The sequence below is a fragment of the Apteryx mantelli genome, chromosome 19, assembly GCF_036417845.1.
Source record: "Apteryx mantelli isolate bAptMan1 chromosome 19, bAptMan1.hap1, whole genome shotgun sequence".
Classification (NCBI taxonomy): Eukaryota; Metazoa; Chordata; class Aves; order Apterygiformes; family Apterygidae; genus Apteryx; species Apteryx mantelli.
In genome coordinates this window covers 7037251-7062814 of record NC_089996.1, presented here as the reverse complement: position 1 = coordinate 7062814, position 25564 = coordinate 7037251, and the positions used below count along the sequence as shown (strand labels likewise).

The 25564-nt window shown below is 40.0% G+C and overlaps 1 protein-coding gene across 4 annotated transcripts in view; it reads left to right on the top strand.

Moving 5' to 3' along the window:
* The window catches only part of MAP2K4 (mitogen-activated protein kinase kinase 4), a 112457-nt gene that overhangs the window by 21060 nt on the left and 65833 nt on the right, over nucleotides 1-25564 (top strand). For all 4 annotated transcript variants that reach the window (XM_067308153.1, XM_067308151.1, XM_067308152.1 and 1 more), the window contains one exon: nucleotides 21822-21924. In XM_067308153.1, the coding sequence (XP_067164254.1) occupies nucleotides 21822-21924 (103 nt within the window). The remainder of the gene's footprint in view (nucleotides 1-21821; nucleotides 21925-25564) is intronic.

The following is a 25564-nucleotide window of genomic DNA, read 5'->3' as shown; positions in this document are numbered from 1 at the left end:
TATGTAGTCCCTGTTCTTTGGAGGAGCTGAACAAAACAAAAAATCCTCAATAAATGACATTTCAGCACAAAATCAGCTTTGCCATCAGAATGTTTTGGAAAGTGTTTAGCTGCTCCAGAACTTGGCAGCTCTGAGTCTGGCGATAGATAGCCCTGAAGCAAACTGGTGGAAGGATCTCAGGCAAAGGAGTTTGTCATTTTGCCCACTGCAGAAGTTGACAGCTTCTGAGGCTTAAGCACCGAATAACTAATCCGAATAATTTCTGAACAACACATTTGGTAAAATACACTATCTAAAAGCTTAGGAAAAAAAAAACTGTGCTGTTTTGTCAGTGGCAGAACAACATCACAGTCTTCTAGGAGGATGGTGCTAGGGCTACTGGTAAGGACCTCATGAGAAGACGAGACAGAAAACATTGCTCTGGATTTTTGACATCTGTATTTCTGAGGTGCAAACCTGTTAGTGTGCCAGCTTCTAAAGTGGGGTCTTTCCTATAAGCAGGGATGTACTTCAGCCTGAAGGGATGAGGTGGATGGTTTCCCACCTGTGTTCTTGAAATGGAAAATATAGAGGTACCTGCTGTAACTTCTCTACAGCAGCTCAGTGAGCTACAAAGGCAAGGCCTTGCCTGTGTAGGTGCTTACATAGGGTAAGTCTGTAAATAGCTCCCTTACATCCTCTGACCTGTATGCCTAGTGGTAATAATGCATCTAGAAGTGTTTATAGGATCAGAACAAGGAGGAGACCGAGAGGCATTAGGAAAAAAAGCTTTGACATGTGTTTGTCAGAACACTGCAGTTTACATTAGAAAGAGCAAAATACACAAGAGCGGTTGAAAAAAATGCATCCGTCCATCCGGCCCTTGAGCTGCTGCAGAGCTGTGTTTGGTCAGACCTCAGGGTTTTTGCCAGTTCACCTGCTTCTCCCTGGGGCATCAGACACTCTGCAGACAAAAAACAGTGGCCAAGAACAGCCTGGAACTGAGAACTTCAGCATGTAAAACACTCTCGGAAATCTGTCACGTCTGGCAAAAGGGAGATGCCTCAGTGTGGGTGTACGTACCCCTCTCCTTAAATACTGCTTAGTTGAGATCTTCATCCTTACATGGTGGTGTAGTGGAAGTGAAACCCGTTTTCATTGAAATAACTGCTGCTATACATCTTGGGGCAGTTCCTGTTGGTTTCAGCATCTAGGGAAGTTGCAGCTCACCTGAGTTTTATGCTAGGAAAGGTTTCACCTCTACGAAGGGAGAAGAGATGCCCCTGTGCACACTGTAGACTTTAGGTTGTTTGCTTAGTTCCCTTTCCGCTTTTGGAAATGTGCATAAAATGCAGCTAATTAGTTGTTCCCCAAAGTTTAAGATGAAGAAACTAAATTTTGTTGGAAGTAAGTTTAACCTAGCACAGTGAGGTTCTGGGAGAGTGAGCATGGCTCCTTTAAAATAAATCACTGCCTCGCTCTGCCGACTCAGACACTCATATGAACACCCTGTTCCCCCTTCCATCGCATGGCAAGGCTCAAACAGTTTAAATAGTGGGTCCTGCCTAATCTGCCTGAAATGGGTTAGGAAGAGCCTGTAATGAGCAGCTGGGCCATGCTAGATCCACTAACCCTCTTAACCGGCCCAGCTGCAGTTGGAAGGGCGCGCGAATCCACACCGCAGAAAAGGCAGTGAATGTTCATCCAAAGAGATGAATGTGAAAGGGGTAGTGCGACGGTGACTTTTTTTCGTTTAGATTTTGAGCAAGTTAATTAAGAAATGAATTATTAGGAAAGTACAAGGTCAAGAAGATTCTTTTGACAGAGAAAATTCTATCTGATTTCTTTCTTCAGAGAAGCAAAAGCATATTTACAGCAAAAGCAGATTTTGATGTTGAATGTTTTCCATTAAAAACACTGTTGACTGTTACATAGTGACAGTTTGTTCATTTGAATTAGCCCCTGATGTATATTTTATTTGTATTTTTCTCTTTAACACAGGTTCTAAAATGTTCGAGTATTAGCTGACTTTGTGCATGTTATATATAAATGTCACATTTATTTAGAATGAAAGGGTAATGAAAGCATTAATGTATTTATGAATTCCCTTACCTACTTAAAGGGCTTTTGTCTTACAGGCAAATTTTTAGGAAATGTTTACCTGCTTCTAATGAGAATGACGAGAGCTTTTTCTTTCTTTTTTCTTTTTTTTTTTTTTTTTTTAGTCTGCAATCAATACTCTGTAAGTGTTAGCAGCTAAACTGGTGGAGCTTGCAGTGTGCTGGAGTGATCTAGTTTGATCTGATACTAAATTAGATATATCTGCTTCTCCTTCTCACTGGCCTCTCTCCAGAGAAGTGATGATTTCTACTGTAAGTCTAGTTTTTGCTGGGGAAACGCAATCTAACCTCTTTATCTGAAGATGTTTTTTCACGCTGAGAATTGAACAGGCTGTTGCTGTTCTTCGTATACAAAGATCAAAGATGTGCAGCGCAAGCAGTTGTTTTGCAGATTCTCTTTTTGTTATAAATGAAAGGAAAGTAAAAGAGACTTCTAAATTTCAGTTGTAAGCTGTTGAGAAGTGGCAGTATTTGATTCCCAGTTCTCTACAGTTCTCTCATGGAAAAATAATAGTGAATATCTCTGTTCAGAATCTCGGCTTTGCCTTTCCAAATAATCTGACAAAATCACATGTTTTCCAGTGAGGCACGTGGGATATTGATTTTCTGTTGAACCATAGTTGAGAGACCAAGGCAGTAAACAGTCATTTTATTAATAAAGTGTTTAATGGGGGCAGGGAAAAGGTTGCAATGTGATCTACTTCCTGCTCCCATAAAAAGAAAGCTTTTTTTTTTTTTTTTTTTTTATTCTGCAGCTTCTGCTGTATGCATTTAGGTCCAGCTCCAGGAAGTAATTGAATGCAAAACTAAACCTCCCGTGGCAAAAAATGCATAGCTAGTTTAAATCCATTTCTGTTTCCCATGGCATTTTTTGCAAAGGTGATACCCCTAATGTAGTCAAATTCTCTGTAACCGAGTAGCTGGAGTCTGCTCAAGGACAGTACAGAGACTCCTCCCTTTACAGATCCCATATGAATTTCCTGTGCTCTTCTCCTATGGAAGTGCTGTCAGTAGGAAGGGGCACAAAGTATTCTTACAGGTAGGGGTATTTTTTTTTCTGATTTATTGTTGTTTGTTGATAAGTCTGTATATTGTAAGAAAAAACACCATTGCCTACAATAGGCAAGAAAGTAATCAGAGCCTATTTTTCTTTTTTTTCCCCCTGTTTTTTTAGTGGCTGCAAATGTTAAAACTATTTGAAGCACATTTCCTAGACTTTGGTAATAAGATAGTTTCCCAATGTAATTTTCCTTTTTCTACTAAAAACCTGCAGCATTCACGTAACGTTACAGGAATATTGTCTATTTTTCTAGGCTAGGTCTTTCAGTGCTTGGTTACTGCATAAGTTTTTGTTTGCTTTAATACTACATGTGTGTCAGATCACACTTTTGAAATGACAGCTGTACTTTCATAGCAGCAAAATTTCTGCTTTTATTAGATGACATTTTAACTTCTTTCTCTGGTTTTGTTTTAATAATTAATCAACTTGTGTATCTTTTTCTGCTCTAGAACCCAGGCTTACCAATCTTCCAGAATCAGTATTTACTGTGTAACGTGTTTGATACAGAGTGTGCTTCAAGGGACACTTGAGACTCAAATATGAAATAAGACACAATGTAGAAGGATAAAGGAAAGGCTCCTAGCTTATGACCAGCCAACAAGTCAATGAGGACATATTTTCAAAAGGGCAAGTTCTTCCTCGTGCAGGTGAAATTTGCTTTTATACCTGGATTGTACAGGAAAATCCGGGGGCTTAATTCTAACAGACTGATCTGAGTCTGTTTGCGCCATTGATCCCTTTGATGAGAAGAACCCAGAACTTGGATTTAATGATCTGAGGGGCAAAAGGCTATTCTCCTGGTTTTCGTATGGCCTATAAATGAAGAAAGATACAGCTCTAACAGAGACTTTTGTTAGAAGATATTCCTAATACATGTTTTCTTTACTTATATATATATATATAAGAACAGATTTTCAGGATACTGACATTATATTTTTTTCATCAATAGTTCTATGTTATACCATGAATATTAATATATATGACACCAGAAATTAACGTACATATGATTTTTCTTCTTTCATAACCAGTGTATAAAACTAAGGCTGTGGTTCTCTGAAAAAATATCTCTGCTTTATGCTGTTAATTACTGGTGAAATTACCGTACTATTAATTTCTTACAGATTGAATAAAGTTAGACAAAATAAGAAATAGAAGCTGTCCAACTATCAGATATGAAGAAATTAAAAAAAAAATAAAATCAAGATCAGCTCAAAACAAGGGAGAGTCTTACCTAATGAGCTTCATAAATAGTAATAAAACTGGCTCATCTGAATCCAGTATTCTTTTAATTCCAGACATGTATTTTATTCTTTGAGGCAAAACTGCCTGCTCTAACAAAACTAGTTTTGCTAAATTTGCTAAACTGACCTTACTAAATTTTGAGACTGTGTTTAAAAGTAAAATAACACAATTTCTGAAATACAATTTTTTTTTAAACACAATTTTAAAAAAAAATAAAGTCTGCTTACATTGCCATCTGCTATAATTTAGAAAAGAAGAACAACTCGGAAAGATAAATTGAGACCTGGTGAAATTTCAAAGTGCTTTGGACATTTGAATATGAGACGTGTTGTGTAACAGGTAGATGGGTATTGTTCATTGTGTCTTCTGGTACAAGAACTGATATTCATCAAAATAAACTAGCAAGGAGGCAGGTTCAGAAAGCAAAGGGAAGTGGTTCGTTGTGCAATGTGTAGTTAAGCTGTGGAAATTTGTGGCACACAATGTTGTAGACGTTAAAATTTTACGTGTGATCAAGAAGAGGTTGGACAAGTTCTTGGAATGAGCAATCCGCTGCTACTCATTCCATGGAAACCACATCTGGCTCAGAAAGTCCCTGAGCCTCATGGCTGGGAGAGTGCTCAGAAGTAAGCTGTACGCTTGACCTGATGGTGTACGGTACCCTAAGCCCTCAGTTACGTTGTTAGAGATACAGCAGAGAGCTAGGATATTTGCTTGAGCAAGGTATAGCAACTCCTGCGTTGGGTGAAGGAATTTTTCCCTCCTATCCTTTCAGAACAGGGATACAGATAAATGCAAAAGAGCCGATGAGCATTCTGCCTTTTGACATGTAGCCAAGTATAAAGACACACCATAAGCAGTCACACTTTTTTTTTTCCCCAAGTATATTTCTGTACTGTCTTGGCACGGTTGTCTTACAGTAAGCTGATGAACAGGATGGATGACATTAAATCCTAATGTTGATTAGTGTGGGCTTGAAGACGGCATTAGGCCAGATGTTTCCGATAGATGGACGTGAACCCTTCAATGGTTACTAGACTTTTTAGGAAGTTTAAATGACTGCATTTGTAAGAGAATTACCCTGAAAAAGCTTGGAAAGTATGGTTTTGGATGAGACACTAAATGCTGCTTTCTGTTAGTGAACTTCAGTCACTGTTTCAGTTCTTTATTGATTTGAACACAGAAATGGTGGAGTCTGTGATTTTAGAAAGATGGGGAACTACTGCAATTGTTATATTTTTCAGTGAAGTTAAATTCACTATTTACTGTAATTCATATTTGAAACTATTACTATCATTTCTTCTTAGTTAAGCAGCTTTTTTCTCTTATTGTTCAAAAGTGTCAACAGTAACTAGGAGTATATATTTTGAAGGGAAAAATAACATTTTGCAGTATAATATAGCTCATTTGTAGAGTGTGACAGGGACTAAAGCTGAAAGCTAGCTACAGGCAAAGCATGCAAAATATCTGCTGGATGTCTCATGGCTAGAGGGCCACTTGAAAAGTTTGAAACAGGAGACACTTATTGTAGAAGTGTCTTGGGGTTTCTCAAGTGGCAGCAGAATGAAACCGATGTGATTCTTACCGTTTTTTCTTCTGCCTCTAGTTTTGAATGGAGCTTTTGACATTTTATTCAGGCTGTTCTCAGATGAACAAAGGCATCGATAGAGGCTCCGGAGCTAACCTCTCTTTCAGCTCCGAGCCGAGGGCGTTACAGAATGACACAGGATGTGCAGGTATGCTGCAATCAGGCTAGATTCTTTTATTTCTTTACATAAATCCTCAAAGGTCCTTTCAGATTCACTATTTCATTATTCAGTGTTTTAGTGATAGAGGAACGTATTGCTCTTTTGAGGAAGTCGCTTGAAAAATTTGCTTTCATTTTCAAAGACTTCATCTCTTCGTTTGGGAGATTGTTCGATATATGTCATGCCAGAGGATTTTCCTGTCGCCTGTCATTGCTGATTATTTTCTTATAGCATTTCCCCCTTTGGTATTTACACAGTTCAAGTAGGCTATTATATTTATTATTCCTTTGACAAACTACAGAGACATTTAATTCTTTAATCTGTCTTCATGCAAGTCACCTCCAGCTGTATGATCATCTTTGTTTGTAGAACTCTATCTGGTTTGGTAACACAGTGACCAGAAGTGATTTAAGATTTCCATTAATTCCTTGAGGCAGTCAAATCAGCTTATTAGTGGCTAACTGTAAATTTAGGAAGCTACTGGGGAACATTATTCTAAAAGAGAGGATTCAGGATTTGCCACAAGTAAGTGTGAGTTCTCACTGACACTGGCTGCTTTTCCTAAGAGTGTCCAAAAGAAAGGAACAAGAAAAACAGGCTGGATCTGCATCTCCAGATAGTCCCCTGCCCCTCCCAGGAGTGCAAAAATGTTATCAGACTATGTAGAGAAGAATGACCGTTTGATCCTGCCTAGCATGATTCATGTATGTGGAGGTTCCAAGGAAAAAACAAATCCACTACAGAGTGTCATCATGGCTGGCTCCTGCTGGACTGGCTTTGTAAAATATCTAGAGTTCTCTAAGGGATAGGAAAGCTACGGGGACTATTCAGAAATTGTCAGCCTGTGGGAGCTGTAACACACGGGCTAAATACTCAAAAACTTTTATTTTCCTGTGGGTGCTGAACCTTTGCATCTCCTAACAAATTGGGAGTTTGGGTACTAAGAAGTTGGGAGTTTTGGGTGCTGAGCACCTCTAGTAGTGGGCCCATTATAATACTTGCTGTCTTACAGGTGTGTGCTCTCAAGGGTCCCTTTCTAGTGGTGTGGTTCCTTTTCAAAGCAGTCTGGGAACTGGTGGCTACCTCGGTTAGGTTTTGATTGGTTGCACAGAATATGTTTCCATAATCATGTTACATTCTTTGGGTAGCAGTGAACTTTCAAGGGCACAAACTAGGTAATCCCCATGTGTTCATGTTCCTAGAGCTTTATAGCACTATTGAAACACAAAGGAAAAATAGGTGGGAAACAGCAGCATTAGAGGAATGGTAAGGTGAAATTTCTAGCAGGGATGGGTGATTTGGTGGATAGCCAAAGGTGGGTAGCCTTGCCTTTTGTGTGTCTGTTTTTATGCTGTGGTTCCAGAGTAAATTAAACTAGTGATGTCATTGAAGGAGGTAGCTTGTCTTTTCTCACCCTTTCCTGTGCTAGGACATAGTGCATGCAGCTGACAGTGAATGGGATGGGGAACAGATATGGGTTAAAGCTAACCTAGGAAAAAACATCAGGAATGAGCACCTGTGGGAAGATGGGACTACTTCTTCTGGTGGTAATACTGGTTTGAAGTAACTGGAGATCCTGCTGTGCTGACGCCTCGTTTGCAATGCCTAATCCTCCTTCTGCATGGCAGTACAGTGCTAAACACAGGGTGATCCAATTCCTATGATCAGGGCCTGCAAATAATGCTGTAGTATAAATACAAAGCAATAAAAAGGCACCAGTATTGGTAGTTTATTATATTATTATTGAAGTTCCTGCACTTTGGAAAGAATCAATTTGAATGTTCTCTTTCACTTGAGTGTTTGAAAGGCAGGAGAGCATTTTGAACTAGGTGGTAGAAGAAAGAAACCAGAACTGAATAGAAGTTGCACCTACTGACTGTAACTCGTATTTTGGAGCCAAAATCTTGAGATGCCCAGTTTCATCGTAGTTAGAAACAGTGGAATTTTACTCATCTGGAACCACACAGAAAAGAAAAGTCACAAAATTGTCAGCTTCCTGCTTTGCAGGTTAACTTGATGCTGTGCTTTCTTTATACTCCTACTTTTTGCACTTTTTTACAGCCATAAAAATGGCTATATTAAGATCAGTAGCTAATTGTATATATTCTATTAGTTCCATCCTCTCTAGACGAACAGGTTTAAAGCTCTTTATTTAGAGATGCATTGACTGTTTTAGCAACTGTTTGTTGCAGAAGGTTACGTGAAGTTATGTGGACTTCATTGTTGCACATACTTTGGCCATTGTTCTGGTATGAGAATTTACTCTGTGCAACTATCCACTTTTTCCATCAGGCAAAAAATCATGATGATTCCATCTTTATTATCTTTGCTGACAAAAATGAGGATTTCTGCTGCATAAATAAATACCGCAAGCATCTGAAGTTATGGTAGCATCCAGCTATTGGCCTATTAGAGGCAATTTCAGGTTATCTGCAAGTTTTTGAGAGCTGTAGCACTGTGACCGACTCTATTGCTGTATCCAGCAGTCAGCTAGAGGGTCATAAGAGATACTGGTTACCAGAGCGAGTTCTGTCCCCCAGAAGAGTAGTACAGAAATAGAGCAACAAGATTTACTACTAACGTTTAGTTGTTTTGACAGCTGAATGAAAATTTAGGGAAAGAATGCCAGCCTTGTGCGTGTTTCCGAAGACTTTTTGATGCTGCAATTCTATTAAAACTGCAAATTTTGTTGGAGTACCAATGTCTGTCTCTTATGTTTCCCTACATGTGTCAGCAGTGTAAAACATATGGATTCCTCCTATATTTTTTCTTTTTACAGTACATTAATATGGAAGACTTCAGAAGGCACCGTAAATCTTGAACTTTTATTAGCGTACAAGGAGATATTAAGTTTTTTTCTTTAAGAAATGTGAAACCAAAAGCTGATTTTAGCGGGATGGGGTTGTCTCGTTTAGTAAGGCCTTTCTGAGTACCTGTTAGACTTGAGTGTTATTTTGATACTGAGGAATAAGTAGAGTTACAGATGTGTTTGGCTGTTTCTGCTGGATTTCAGCATGAAGAACAGTTTGAATAAAATAATTTTAAGGGAAAGTAAACCAAGGTTTGGGGGGTTTTTTTCCTTTTTTTTCCTGCTGTGTGAATTTTCCTTTATTTTTCCATCTCCAATTCCTTGAAAAGTAAAGTAATTACAGTGCTCTGTGACGAATTATGGTTCAGTAGTGAAGAGTTCATGGCCATGATAAGTGCTTGTCTGCAGTAAACTGCCAGCATTGTGTATCATACATCCATTGCAATGCATCCACTGCTGTCCTGTGAAAAATAGGATGTGAGCAAATAAAGGACCTTGGAGGCAGCTGGACCTCTTGCATGGCAATGTTGAGGTCCATGCTGGTGTTATACTAGATGAGGTGCTGAAATGTGGTGAACTCACATTGTGTCTCAAATACATGTGCCAGGAGAGCTGAGAGACAAGCAGACAGTGTGAACAGTGGCAGGTTGTTGGGACTGCTTGGCATCTACCTAGGTTTTTTGAAAGACAGCACATAGCTGGACTGCAGAGTTTGACTTGCTCTTGCTCGAACTGCCTTGATACCTGAGGGCTGGAGTGCCAAATGTGATACCAATTTTTAAAGACAGTGAAAGGGAGATCGAGGGAACTATGGAGCATACCTGCATGGAGCAAATAGTTAGAAACTGCAATAAGGAATAGAATTACAGGACCTATGAATAACTGTGTTACAGTTGGGAACAGTCAGCATATGTTTTGTAATGGAAGTCCTGCCTCATGAACAGCTGGATTTCTTTGAAAGGATTTAGTATGTTGTTTGCCTAGCTATCCAAAAAACTTAGTTGAAGTCTCTTATCACAGTGTTTCTTCAGTGGTTCGTTGACAGTTTAACTGCGCATTTTGTGATCTAGCTGCATGGCATGATGGGTTCTGAAAGTTTTCATGAAAACAAGAGAAGACTGGATGTGTTTGTGAAAGTGAAACCTGTTGAAGATTGTTAAATATGTGGATACTACGTTTGGCTGAGGAAGTCTTTGAGCTGAAAGTGGTTGAAGGCTGAGAGGATATCTGAAGGAAGCGTGTTATGAGTTTGTTCTCTTCTTACTCTCTTCATCTGGCATCTTCTTGCGGGCGTGATTGGGGACAGACTACTGAGCAAGATGAACCACTATAACTGTTCTTATGTTCCAAATTTGGATATAGTTCCTACCTCTTGTGTTAAATATCTTTCTCTGAAATTCCAAATTGGAGAAGTACAGAAATGGTATCTGTAGATATACAATGATCTATTTTGGAAGCTTAGCATAAAATCTTCTCAGTTTGACTGTGCAAAAGTTCTCTGAAGAAAGAGTTAAATACATAAAAATTAAAACTACTTCTTCAAAGACAAGTAAAGGCTCTTCTACGATTTGTAGGTTTGCATTTTTTTTTCCAGAGTCAAGTAACTAAAAGATATTCTGTCACTTGTTCAGCAGTTGTACATAGCTCCATTATAATTCAACAGAGCTAAGCAAAAATGATTTTTGAGACCATGAGTCCATAGGAGTTTTCATGATCCACACCAAAATCTTTCCCAATGCAACAATGCAGATAGAACCCTGCCACTGAGACCAGACTTTCCAAAACGTTCAGCTCTTCTTAATGTCCTTAAAGGCAATGATTAGATTTACAAAAGAATAAGACACCCAGGAGCTGAAGAAGGAAATAAGCTTAGCATGAAGCAGATCCTAACTTGAAAATTTGACTTAGTGTATTTTTAGCTATGCATAGATATCAGGTATTTGGAAAAATATGTCTAGATTGCAAAGTTTTTGATCCAAACTCAGCATGGAGATGTGCTGCCCTTACTTTGCAAAGGATTACTTCTTATAAGCTTTAGTGATTAAGTGCAGTCCCTGAATCAAAATATTACCAGCTGCATGATGGAGTCTAGCACATGTTAAAAGCTTGCCTCCAATACAAGTCTTTTCATTCTAGTGCAAGTTGTTTCCATCGCTTTATTTGTGCAGATTAGTGCAGCTCTAACATTTTCACACGGACACTCTTTTTGCTTTACCTTTTTAGGTATTACAAATAAACAGTGGCAAATAACACATAGTGTTAACAGCTCTTCTTTCCCCCAGTTATGAAGAGTTCTAGAGATATTTCCCCAGCTTTCCACTGCCCAGCTGGAACCTGTTGTTATTTCAAATAATTTGAGCCAATTTCTTAAATTTACTTTAAATGTGTGTTCGTGCACAATGAACCTCTCTCAGGGCTTAAGGGTAGAACAAGATGACGAGGTTCCAGTTGTGGAATACTTAGGTGGTTTGGCTGCTAAGGACCTGTTTTAAGGCAAGAGTTTGAGAATATGAGAGTTGCACAGAGAAAATAGCTGTCAAGGGCCAACTTTGCATAATTGACACTGCACTGAAACCATTTGTCTCAAAGCAGTGCTTTGTTAGGCAGTGTTCTTCATGTAGATGATACCAGGCTCAACAAAAAAAAATCCAGTTTGTATCACAGGCTTCTTAATGGGGAGAAACACAAATGAACCTCTTATGCTGTAGGGATGTGGGATAATATGTTCCGAAGTGGGGGAGTGCAGCATTGGGAAAGGAGAGACATGAGAAGAAGGGAAGTCAGTGACATGGATGCTTGGATTCCCTTTCACAGCTTGCCCTTGTCCCTCCCTGAAAGGTAAAAAATGATAACCTGAGAAGCAAAAGGCAGGAAACTTCCCAGAGTTTCTATGTGAGAGTCCTTTGGATAAAAGCAAGAGGCAAGATAGAGATATGTGCAGAGGAGGAGGAATCAGAAGCTCCTGTAATTTCTGTTGCCATTTTGGAGACTGTTTTGCTTAAATTAGTCCAGATTTGCTCTGTTAATCCCACCATAGACATCAGTGAGTCACTTGCCCTGTGGACCTTTTCAGTGTTAGAGAGGTATCATCAATTACCAAAGCTGCTTTGTCAGGATATACCTCCTTGCTTGATGGCCCAAAGGTTTCTTCATGCTTTCTTACAGATACTTATAGTAGTGTTTCCTAACTTCTAGTAGTATTTCTTGTTTTCAGTAAATTCCTCTAGTGATCTCTTTTCTCTTCAGAATTAAAACAACAACAAAAAAAGATGCTAACACTATGGTAAACAGAATCAGTTGCTTCCCCCCCCAAATAATTGTATCTTAAAATGGAAAAAGCCCCCACACTCCTTTGATTCGTGCTGTTCTTCCTAATAATTGGTTACAGCACTCTCAGTGGCAGGGTCCGAGATACTTAACAGAGCCAGCGGGATGGAGACTGTGATTGACACTGCCACTTTTCTGGCATAAGGTAACTAGAGGGATGATGGAAACATACTTGTTGCTTTATCTAAAGAAACCAAATCCTTTCCATTGACATTAAGCAAAGGCCTCAAGGGCAGATTTTTTTTTAATTAACTTTTAATCTAACTCCATGCTCCTAAAATTAAAAAAAAAAAAAAATACAACCAAAAAAATCTCCAGTCCTCTTCCCCACAGTATAAATACTTGCTATGCCATTTTATGATGAAAAAGTACCTGGCATGGTCTTTTGCAGAAGGGCTCCCAGTGCCTCACAATGAATTTCCCAGGGGAACGTCACCATTTCCTTCTGACAGCTCCAGTACATTCTTTACAGGATTATGCTGTAGCAGGAGGAAATGCGAAGTTGCCTCATGAAAATTTTTCAACATTTGCATCTGAAACAAAGTGCTTCTTTGAAAGCATCCCCATTTTCACAGGCACCTGGTCTGGCAATGCCTCACAAACGTAGGCTGTTTGAACTGGACCTTCCAGGTTGTCTCCTTTAGGGTTTCGCCAAACTTGCCATTTGACTGAGCGACAAGTTAAATAACGTTCTCCAGCTAGAAATTTCTAGAATTCCAGTTTCTATGGAAAACTAACTTCTAACATAACTGTTAGGTTCCGCGCTGTCAGCAGAGAGATGCTCATTACAGCCTGATATGGACACAGTTGTGTGCATCAGTACAAACAGCTATAATCAGCCCAGAATGCTTGCCCAGGTCACAGGTTTAAGTTCTTTTACCACAGCTCATCTGCTCCCTAGACTCAAATAATTTTGAACCTGTTTATGGCTATTCATACAAACTATATTCCCATGTAGGGCAGCATCAGGGATAATAAATGCTAAAGGTTAATGGTGGATTTTAGAGATTTGAAGGACTTCATTCTCAAGTCTTAACTGCTGGGAATTTTCAGTCTGAGAGAACTAATCTTAATCTGATTGGAATTTCTTGCACTCAAAGCCTAACCTACTTTAGACAGGCTTCCTAGTGAAGATATTTATAGAAGCTGTTGCAAGTGCTGTTGGATGTAGCATAAAGCATGTATTGCAAGCTACATAGGTAAATGCTGGTGCTGAGAGCATCTGTGCAACTCTTGGCTATCTCCCATGGTTAAATCACTGAAAGGTTTTTCCTAAAGTGTTATTCAGGGGAAATGTTGCATTGCTTATTGTTTTCATGACATAGGAAGGTAACAACTAATTGCTGTTCTGGAGTCCTGGCTGATCTGGGCTCTTACATTTTTGAACCCTGTAAGTGGAAGCACGCTTGGGGTTGTAAATGAATTATGGATAAACACTGTTTCTAATTAAGTGATTTCTAAAAATGAACATGCTTAGTATGTTTCTGGAGTAGGTCTTCATCCAAATTCTGACTCTTGGATTATTGTAAATCAAAGGTTCTCTTTCTCTGACATGTTCATTAAAGGGACAATATATGTCAGTAGCACTACACAAGACATACTGAAAATGTTTGTGCTATTACTCCTGAAAGTAAGTTTCTTTAGTTACAGTTCTTAAAACTGTTAACTGAAACTCTACTTCTCTTCTTTCATTCAGACTCCCCAAATAACTTATTCTATGTACTGAAATTCTTCATGTTTTGCTTCAAAATAGGACTAGTTGTTTTCTTGAAAAAATTAATTCAGTATGTCTTGAGGGTAAGGCTGGAAACCTACCTCACTCAGAAGTTAGTAGTGCTGATTTTGGAGTACATCCATCACCAAGATTGGAAAGGAAGGAAATATAGCTGGAAGACTGTAGTTTGGAAGGATTTATAGGAAGGTGGAACTGTGCTAGCAGCAATCGAGATAATGAGCAGTGAATTCCCCATGTATCAGGAAATCAGCAGCAGCAGGGCTGCAGCTCTGAACGTGAATAAATGTTCCTCTTATGTCTCTACATCAAAGCATATGTTTTGTTTGCAGACGAGATCTAACAATTTGGACAGTAAGAGTCATTGGTAGGTCAGCTCTGTTTTTTGTTGTTGTTGTTGTTGTTGTTGTTCTTTTTTTCCCAGCTTCCTTGGGAGTTCACACTAGCTGTGCTTTGAGATGCCCTGGAAGAAATTGTCAAGTAATACCAGGAAGATATCAGACCTGATATTTTGCAGTTTTATAATGTTAAGAATATAAACAAAAAAAAACCCATTCAGCTTCCCTCCCAAACTACAGCAAATCACCAACCCATCTGGCTTCCCGATACCCATTCCTCTCTGTTTTTTAATGTCTCTTTTTGACATGCTGTAACTTTACTTGGGAAGGGGTACACAGTTCATTTCACATTCTTTGATCGTCTTTCTGTTGTTGTCACAACTCATTTTTTGTTATATTTATTTTTTTCTGTTTATATTAGAATAAGAAAATAGAGTGTAGACTTGGTTCCTGGCATATTCCTATTACATTAACAGCAGAGAGACTTCAACATCCAGCCAGAGAGAATAGTCACAGTCAGACTATGACAAATAACAAGTGCTTGATGATGCAGGTTGGAACCAAATGGATAGCACTTTGGCAGAGGTCAGTGTGTCCCTGGAAGGCAGAAACCTTGAAGAAAATTGTTGAACTATTGTCATTTTGAAAAACTTACTGCCTGGAAAGGATCATTTTCTTATGCATAATATCAACATTGTTACCAGTGTTGTTGAGGTATGTTTAAAAGATGTAGTGTGCAGGAAAGGGGGGTAAGGAAATTCTGCAAAGAAAATATAATTGCTTTGTCCAACAGGAGGTGATTCAGAAGCTTGCAGAAATCATAGATGTCTCAGGTGAAGTAAAAATATTAATAAAGAATGCAACTCTAGAGGAATACTTTGGACTGCCTGTTAGCTACTAGATAGCTTTTTCCTTTTGTATGAAGACAGCTTGGCTGTGGTTGTGGTAGGGGGGCCTCAAAAACAGTGATGAGAACCTAATTGCAGAGCCAAGTGCCTAGATTAATCCTAGTGATGGATAGCAGCACATAAATAATCATATAATTAAGCTAGCCTTCTGTTTACCAGTGCTGCAGGAAACAAATGCATGTTGTGAGCCTTGGTTCTTTTTCTGGAATAACATTGGGAGATCAAGTTCTGGGGCCTGCTTTAAGCTGTCTCTTCATTGTATAATCTCAAATGTTTCAGAGATACTCGGGCAAAAGCCACACTTCTTAGGCAGAAATATGAAAAGGAATGGCATTTTCTGAAATGAGAAGATAGGCCAAGTTAGAGCAGTTCCTTAGGAATCTTGACATCTGGAATTAAATAAAGGACTCGGAAAAATAACTTTCCCTTAAAATTGGACCTATTGAATGAGCTGTCAGGAATGGGCAGGTAAATATGCATGTACCTTTGTGATCAGACTCTGTGTTTGTCTGAGAATGCTATTAATCTGCATTAATCAGAATTTTCTGTGTGAGGGAGTATTTCCTTATTAACCAGGTGTCCTGCAGAGACAGTATTGTCCTCTGCTATCTTTCAGTGCCTTATAAAGGCCTGTTCTCTTTCCCAGTCTAGGTAATGTGGATTCTTGCAGTGAGGAAAGATGGAGTTCTCAAGGGCTTCTGAGCCAAAGCAGCTCATTTTATACCAGCATGGTGAGGAACAAGCTACATCTTGCTGGCTATAGCCCAGCTCAGGGAATTTATGTGAAATTGTGTTTTCTTATTTCTTTTTGCTGCTTCAGTAAGGTCATCTTTTCTCTCCATGGAGCACTACCTTGTAGTTGAGACTGGATTGACTTCCTAGAAAGAATGCTCAGGCTTTGCTGGTCTCTCTGTGCAGAGAAGGTACCTCTTCTGCTTCTGGCCATTGTATAGTTGGGTCTTCAAATGCCAGCTGGGCAAGGCTTCCCAAATGCCTTTTACTGTGTCCATTTTGGCCATGGTTGATAAAAATGCCAAAATGTGTATTTGTAGAATAGTAGGGCACAAAGGAAGATGTTCTCCCTTACCTCAGTGTCATGCAGTGGCCTGTTGCTAAAACAGCCTCTTTTTTAAAATAGGATATGAAAACAAGAGTACTATTATTTTATGGATACAGTGATTTGAAATAAGGAAAACTATCATTTTATGGATATAAAATTATCTACCATCAAAAAGCTATTTGGGCTGTCTTTTCTTATCTGAGTGCATCATAATCCTGTTTAGATGCCCTCAGAACAAACACAGATTCTTCTGTTACAGCTTCATCTCAGCCAAATCCAAGGTAATCTTGCATTCAAATGTAATCTGAATTTAGTGTGACCATTAGCATACTGCTTAACAAAACCATTAGTCAAAATTCTAAAGATCCTAAGTCAGGAAAATTTATAGTTTTGGGTCTGATTTTGAGGCTTAACCTTATTTATGAAGAAGTAATATGTTCCAAAGCAAGTTTTGGTTTCTTCCAAATATTTGCTTCTCCAGTGCATTCACAATTCTCAAAGAAGTGGATATTATAGTAGTCAGTGATAAGAATTACATATTGCGCTAACAAAACTTTTTAAGGAAGTTTAATTTACGTAAAGTGGAACATGCAACCTTGATGGTGATAGTGCATAAGCTAAATCCAAAAGCAAGATTTCCTAGGGCTTTTTAATTCGTTATGGAGAAACAGGGTGATCTGAATTAAGTCTGTGGATAGTAAAATTGCCAGTAAAATGCTCATATCTCAAGTGACTCTTTTGCCTTCATTTGTTTTTTTGCCTTCATTTGTTTTTTTGCCTTCATTTGTTTTTTTGCCTTCATTTGTTTTTTAGCAATGTTTCTGCAAGGAACAGAGGCATGAAGCTATCAAAAGCAGAGATTTTTGGTTTAAGCTTAAGCTTCCTATCTGAAGTCCTTGATTTCAAAAGGCTACTGGAGATAACTTGCTTTGATTCTAGTCTGACTTTTAATTCATTTTAGTGTGTCGTTTCATGTGCCATTTCATTTACAGTATGTGTTTCTGCATGACTTGTGCTAAATGGAAATTCCCAGCATTCCTCAGGATATCTGTTTCTTTACTAGGTGTGTTGTTCATCACTTGAGCAAAAGGAAGCTGTCCTGTTTTCTTCCCAGGGATAGGTTAAACTTCTGTATTTATGTATTCATGCAAAATCTAGATCTATGTGGAGGAATTACGTTATTGAAACTATTCTTGGAAGACTGTTGAGACAGAAATCAGTAGATTGATGTTTAACTGGGACAAAAAGTGTTCTGGCACAATTTGAAAACAGAGGGAGACTTGGTATAAAAAGTTTTCAACTAAGTAAAGAATAGGAGAAGCTTTTGAGAAGAGGAGATTTTACTGATAGGAGTTAGCGAGTCAATTGTGTCACAGTTTTGTGCCACTTCAAGGACAAATGTTTTTATTAAGTTGTGTAAATGTTGTAGTTAGAAATGGAAAATCTTATGACACTGTACTATTGCCCTTCAAAGAGAGGGATGGTGTTTCAGACATGTGAATAAAACAAAACTGGAAGAATGATGAAAGCTGTAAATCATTGGACCTAGTCTGAGAGCAGAATTTATGCAGCCGTAACAGGAAAAGTGACTAAGGGCTTGTATAACCATTATCTGCAAGTACCTGCCAAGAACTTACACCCACACATGTCCACACAATGGCAGGGGCAGGACCTAGAAAGAATAAATGAGCAGGGGAAAGTTTTAGGAATACATACGCAGACTAATAAGTATCTGAAATCCCTTGCAGTAGTGAATTCAGTGTTTGTGCTTCGCTCTGTTTAGGAAGGGAGACGCTGTCAAGGATTTAATCGAAAGAGGTCTCTGAGATCAGTTGGGCAGTGGTGCAGTGTTGGGGCTGTTGGACAGGTTTGTACTCTGCAGAGGGCCCTGCCGGGAAATCGCTGTTTCCTCTATAATGTCAGACCTGCTCAGTGCTGTGAGCTTCAGAGGAAAGTGGCAGGACTTGTCAAGAGACAGGTGTAAGATGTAAATTATTCTGCTTCTTTGTTGGCTCAAAATCCTTTTAGTGTTAACTGAATATTCTTGTTGTTCGTGCAACTGTCCGATCTTTAAGAATATTCCTAGATGATTGGCCTCAAAGATGCGGAGGGGTAATGAGTCCTGAGGTTTCACAGGATATGATAGACTATCATCTTGATTTTGCCACCTTGCTGGTGTTGTTCAACTCCTCCTTCGTTTGTGGATTATGTATGAGGGAGAATAGAGCTCCCACACTTTAAGTGATTCTCCGCTAGTTCATTGGGCTCCTGTGTGCTATGAGAGCCTGAGCTTAGAAACTCTTCTTTCTGATATTTGCACAACAGCCTGTGTGTTTTGCAGCAAAGGCGTGATTCTCACCTCTCAGCTGGAGGATGCCAGGGATGCAGGGAAGAAGGAATGGAGATCAGGACATGGTATGTGTGGATAGGCAAGTATTTAAAGGAGAAAGAAATGTTAAATACACCTGGCATTCTTTGGAACGTTGTGTTGCTGCTCTGTCCATCTAGAGGTATTTGCCTTTCACTGTCCTCATAGGACTTTAAGTTGCATTGCCTGTTCTGGAAGGCTTTGGAGTGGCAAAGTCCTAGTAGTAGCAGAGGCTTGGTTATCCTGCTAAGAAACATGATAGTATTAAGTCTATAAACGCCCTCCTCTGTGTTATTTTGCACAAAGCGAGGTTATGTTGGTTTTGTCAGTAATAGATCAGGTACCCTTTGTGCTACAGAATGTTGGACAGCTGCGGTGAAAGGCAGGGATGGAGGTCCATCAGGCCACCCAGCCAAGCCTGGGGAGGGAACATATGATTCCAATTAGATGCTTTTCAGTAGAATAAAGGATGTGTAATACATGTGTGAAAATAACTGTCTTTATAGGAAAAAAAATGAGAAAAAGATTTGAAAGTGGCAGCATTGTTAAAAGGTGGAACCTCATGCTGAGGAGCTGTTTAATCAGTTTGTCAAATAAGATGGTTAAATGGATAGTTTGGGCATTCCTTCACTTCCTAAAGTAAGAGCAAAATAAACTACTTTTTTACAGTGGATTTAATAAGAGGCAAAATAAGAGGATGCTATGAAAGGCGAAGTACACCAAATCAGACCAGCTTTCAGCACCAAAAGTGGTATTTCTCCATATTCTGGTGAAGAGATCTGTATTTTTACTTAGGAAAGGAGAGCGCTATTCATTGCTTGTCTTGTTGCAGTATTCTCAAGATTTTTAAACACAAGTATTTTATTGTTTCTCTCCTTATAGTTCTGCAGCCTAGGCCCTACTGTATCATCTCTTTAGGGACAATGTGGCCAAGAAAAATGCAGTGGGAATGGAGGTGACCCCCCCTTACCCTCTATTTTGTAGCACTGAGCTCCTTAGTGCAGCAGTCCTCACCCCAACCAGCTGTGGGCTTCAAGCTAGGTACCTGTTACTTTCTGGCTAGGTGTCCTTGCTTTTCCTCTTCTCCAGCTTCTTTAGTGATGAAAGGCCCAGTATCACTGACTGTGGCCTTATGCAAATCTGCCAGTGAATTGATACCTAAAAATGATGATCTGTAGTTTATTTTAGGTGGTTGATGCAAAGCTTTTGCTAAATGGTTTCACGCTGTTGGATTTTGGTCAAGTTTCTTTTGTGGCATTCATGGGTGACAAATTAAGTGATTAAAAAAAAAAAAAAAAGCAACGTGCATACACATATTTCCAGATAAATTGTTGTATTACAGTTGGATCAAAGCTGAAAGTATGTATCAATAATTTAAAAGTAAAAGGTATTATAGAAGAAATATGTAATCAGCTCTAAGTGAAAACTACACACCATGAAAGGTCAGAGTTGCACTGCAAAAATCCAAGTGCTTTAGGTATGATAACACAAGCAGCTGTAACTGTGTCCCTCAGAGGTACCTTAAAGCAAAATTTAAACCAAATACATTCTAAACTGTCATTTAACATCTAGTTAATCTAACAGAGAACTGCAAACATTTAGGAGCCTTAGTTGGGTGTGTGTCAGTGTTTGGTGATCTCAGCATCGCAGTGACATTGGCTTGTTTTGCAGGCTTTCCTCTGCATTTCAGACTGCACTGTATTTAAATTTCTTTTGGCTGCATCCTTCATTCTGAGTTTTCTAGCTTTATCATGTTGTTTTTAGATGAATGCCACCACCCTTGTAACACTCCGTGGCTGGAAATTGCTGTTAAGCGCTTTCACATGTAATAAGCTTTTTTTCCTCTCTCTTTCTCTTTCTGTTTTTTTTTCTTGGCGCTACTAAAAACACACATACAAGGTAGAGGAATACTGCAGAAGGTGCTGGGTGCTTCTGCTCAGGCCTTTTGCTCTTCAGTGCTTTTTCAGGCTGAGAGGCCTGTAATATAGTGGAGAATTATGACATCTGTTTTACAAGTGTGGGCAGAAGAAGGGTGTTGGGATTCGGGGTATCAAGCCCATTCCTGATGGCCAGTGCCTCCCGGGGTGGGAGGTGCCAGGATCCACCTTTTAGATGAACAGTCAAGGGTTAAGGCATCCACCCACGAGGTAAGAAATCTGGGCTGAGCCCTGCTCACCCTGAGGGGGTTTCAGTCTGCTGTTCCCGGTTTCTGGGCATCCGTAACAGTCTGTGTGGAAGAGGCCCCTTTCCGTCGTGCCTGTTGAAGCTGGGCCGCTCCGTGGGGAGGAATGCAAGTTTGCTGTGGCTGAGCAGGGGTAAGAAAGGGTCTTCTGCAGCCCGTTGGGAGGCTGGGAGTTACGGCCCTCCCGCAGCCTGTCAAAGTGTGCGCTCAGCCTTGTTCTTAGGGTTCCTTGTTTTCAGTCGCCCCCCACCTTTTAAGTCTTTCTCATCGGACTACAGAGCAAAGCTTTCTCTCCGCTGGTCGCCTCTCTGACAGGCTGCGTTTGGCTCCCTGCTCGGCTCGGGGACCCGCTTTGGCAGGAGGAAGGAAGGATCTCTTCCGTCCTAGCTTAAACCTGATTATGTCCACGTGCTGTTCGGCTGAGGAGGGTCAAGCCAACGCTCGACGTGCAGTGGCTTCCCTTCCCTCCTTAAGCGAAACTCCCTCCTTTCTGGATTTGCTAGGCATGCCCAGGCTGTGCTGAGCAGGTCGGATGCCTTTGGCGCTGGAGCTGAAGCTCAGCCTGCCGGTCACGAAACACGTTTGAAGGAGTGAGGGAGCACGGAGGGGCGCTGGGCCCTGGGGTGGGGGCGCCGAGGCTGTTGGCGGCTGGTAGCCGACGCCTGATGCTCCCTGCGTTGCCGTTGTCAGAGAAGACGTTTTGAGCCCCTCTGCTAAGTGACCTACCAGCCTCGCAGAGTGAGACCAAGGAAGACCTTGGGATGAGAACTGACTCCATTTCTCCGCTCCTGTTTTCCTCACAGAAATAATTATTTGTTAACGTTGTGGTAAAACACGTTTTCCTTTTCTTACAGTGTGTTTGTTTTTTTCCTGTTTATTTCCGGGTGCTCTTACAAAATAATATTTTGTTGCTGACAAAAAGTTTACTTTATGTTCGTTGTCTCCCAGGTAAACGCAAAGCGCTGAAGTTAAATTTTGCAAATCCACCTTTCAAGTCCACAGCAAGATTTACTCTAAATACTTCTGGAGTTCCTTTCCAAAATCCACACATGTGAGTATAAAGCCAAAGGCACAACTAGTGGAACAACTTTGAAATTATTTAGCCAACGCAGTGTTATTTTTAAAGCAGTCTGATTTCTTCAGTTATCTGTAGATTGTTCAAATTATGAGTTTGAATCACTGTAGAAGAATTTTTGTGAATTTTTTTTCCCCCACTTTTTTTCAGAATGAAAAAAGGTTAAGTTTGGGATCATCCTGTTTTACACTGGAGCTACTGTCTTCCAGAATTGTTTAATTTTAGCTAAATTGGAGCTAATAATGCAAGTTATGCCTGTAATTAATTTCTGGACCTATTCACTGTCATTTTCCTGTCTCTTTATTCAGTGCTTATTACTTTTCATTAGAGAGAAGTTCTTGTTTCTGTGTTACTTGTGAAAGACATAACTGTGATAGAATCTTTAGCACTCAAATACACAATGAGGAACTGAGGAATATAATTCTACCAAAATGGAGATTTAAGGGAGTTATGCAGTGCTTAGCCCTCGCCAAATTTTCTAGATAGATAGTTACGGCATATCCCTATCTAAAGTTGAATGTAAGCGTGGCACAGAGCTGTTCCTGACATTGATAATAATACGTCGTCACAGAAAATATTAGCTTTGTATCCTCAGATCCACCGATCTAGATTGATGGGTGACCCACCCACAGCCTCTACATTTGGCAGAACCGAGATAGCATGCAAAGATACCCCAAATTTTTCCTCTTTAGGTTCCCTACTGGGTCTCAAGAGTTTTGTCAATGGCAAGTCTCAGAAAGTGCACGTGAAGCTTTCCCTGCTGCCTGGACTCTTCAGGGGTGTCCTTGGTTATAGCGTGCTTCTGCTTTGCTGTGCATGTTGCTGCCTCTTTCCTTTAGCTGAGTTCCTTCTGCTTCCCCAGGATATACTCTCTATGGTCTGTTCCTATTTCTGGTAGCTTCTTTCATACTGGAGATTTTCAAGCAAGCTTTTACTGTGTTAGAAATATGTTTCTGGTGATTAAAAAATCTAAAGATTTTTACATGAATACTTTAGAAGATTACTCTTACCACCCCAAGTGAGTTTTCCAGCAAGTCCTCCCTCTCTCTTTCTCTCTCTTTTTCCTCTCTAAAACAGAGTTTTTTATTGGTTGTAGGGCTAGGCTTTATATTTTCACTTTCTGTGTCTCTCCCTCAACATCATCAAACTCTCGTAATAATTTTCTTTAGACCCCCATCTTGGACCCCTTCCTATCTCAAGCCTCCCTCACTTCATTATATAAGGGATTTAGTTTCAGCTGGCAAGTTCCCACCATCAGCCTTCTCTAGAGATTTGACTTTTCTGTGTTTATCTACATGGATCTCTGTCTTGGATTCATTGGCAGTCACGGTGGTTCCTGTCTAGAATGGAAGAACTCCCATTGTTATTTGGTGACATCTTAAATTCCATGTTTGTGCAAGTGCTTGTCAACATTGTCAATTAAGAAGGTGCTGCTCTGTCTCTGTGGGGATTGCAGTTGTTGGCAGGGGTTGGATTCTGGGCTGGTTAATAGTGTAACTGGTTTTGAAGGTTTGGAAATGTTTTGGGTCAGATATGAGAGTTGTTAAACTGTCAAAAAATGAAGACGAAGGTCATGTGTCTGCGCTAAAACTTTCTTGGGAGGCTGTAGCCATTCCTAGTTGAAAGAGATGGATGTTGCAGGTTGGATTGCTTTCTTTGTGTGGAGGTTGAATAAGCTTGGATATGGCTATTATATCCTCATGTCCTTTATATTGTCCCTAGTGGATTCTGTTCTTCAAAGGCAATGGTCACATCTTCTGGTCATGCATTTCTCCCAAGACTGTTCCTCTCACAGTTGGTGCATCACAGCAATATATTTGCATTCCCTGTCTGGTTCGCCAGATAGGCTGGAATATTTTTTCCTCTGTTGTCTAGAAAACTTTCTAGACTTTAAATTTAAACTGGATATTTCAGATCACTTGGCTCAGATGCATTCTTAATTCAAGATGTGCTTCTGTTTACTGAAGTGTTTTCTCTTCCTCAGCCTGATGGAATTGAGTGGACTTGGGCTTGTTGGTACTGTTTGACTTCTCGTGACAAGTGCTGGCTCGACACTTCTTTTGTGGATTTCCCTGTGTAGATCCTATTGGTCCAGATGGGTGGATCTGAAGATACAGAGAGGTCAATTTCTCACATGAAATTTCGGTTTCTGTGACTTGGATCCACCAATCCGGAGGCTATCCTGTTGTATCTGCCTCCAGAAGGGCAGAGTTTCCTCTCATCAAATATGCTTTTGCCTTGTTCTTCTCTGAGCTCTGGAAATAACCTTTGGGGAGCTGAGAGGAGGCAGTTTAGTGACCTGCAGGTGCCACAAGATGTAAATTGCCTATTAGCTGTATTTTGCTTGATTAACAGGTTTTGATCGGGGAACTGATCAGGCTGGATTGGTGGATATTCAGGTAAGAATGTGGATTCTTATTATGTAAATAGAGAGCAAAGTAACAAAATGGGGTTCTTTGTACTAGTGCATTGTTTGTTAGAAAGGAGGAAGCCTCCATATAAACTGTATCACTGGAGCAAAGAAACCACTGCGGAAGAGAGAAAGCATGTCATGCCAGACATGACCTCTAAAATTTCAGATCATCAGTTGTGGCCATACTCATCATCAAGGCAAAGGTGTAACAACCAGAGACCAAAATTGTCTGCAGTCTGTGATCTCTCTTGCTGGTCTGGTGGAACTGCTTCTTGGCTTTATACGCTTGTGAAATGTGTATGGCCCTCACATATCCTGTCAAGGTGTGAGTTCAGTCTTGTTTTTAGGGTTTGTTTCTTGGTGTGAGAGGTCTTAGGAGTGTTGGAAAAGAAGTTGGGGAGCATGGAGGAAATAATTTGGGGAAGAACCCTAAGCCAGGGATAGAATTCAGCTTTTGCGAGGAGGAGGTGATACTCATGTTGGCTGAAGTGAACTGAAGCCCAGCACTTGGTCTGGTTTCCACAGAAGGCAATGAAAGGTTACTCTAGTGATGTATGTTTGATATATGACTCCATTCATTCCTATTAGTTGCTTGTTTTTATTGGCATGCTATCTGGAATAAATATTTCAAATGCCATGAAATCCCAATTTCAAAATGTGCCATTATTAGGAGCCTAGGAATCTTCTGGACTATCAGCTGTACTTCTTTGTTGTTGCAAACCGTGTGTTACAGAATACCTTCTATAACCTAGTGAGCTCTGGTATAGGATCAGGACAGTTGTACTCCTATTAGCAAGCCGTTTCCAGAACTTAACTGTTTGCATGGGTAAAAACTCTTTTGTTAGTATGTAGGATGTGCCCTGATATACTCTTTCCTGGGAAAGAGAGATCGTAGATCACACACTTGTTACCTAATGGAGAAAATGGAGAAAAGTTGTTACCTAATGGAGAAAATTGGAGCACAGGTTCTCAAATCATTTTCTTGTCCAAATCATTTCCCCTTCACCACCCCGTCTTTTCTTTCCCATCTTCTGCAGTGTTTTTTGAGCCACGTCTTACAGTTCAGTTTTCAGGATGGGGCTGCATCCCTCTGGGATATATCATAAAGCGATGTGCTGCCGTGGATCTGTAGGGAGCAAAGGAGAGTGGTACTAGGCCAGGCTACAGAGCAACATTAAGAGAGGTCAGACCGTGTTGGGGAGA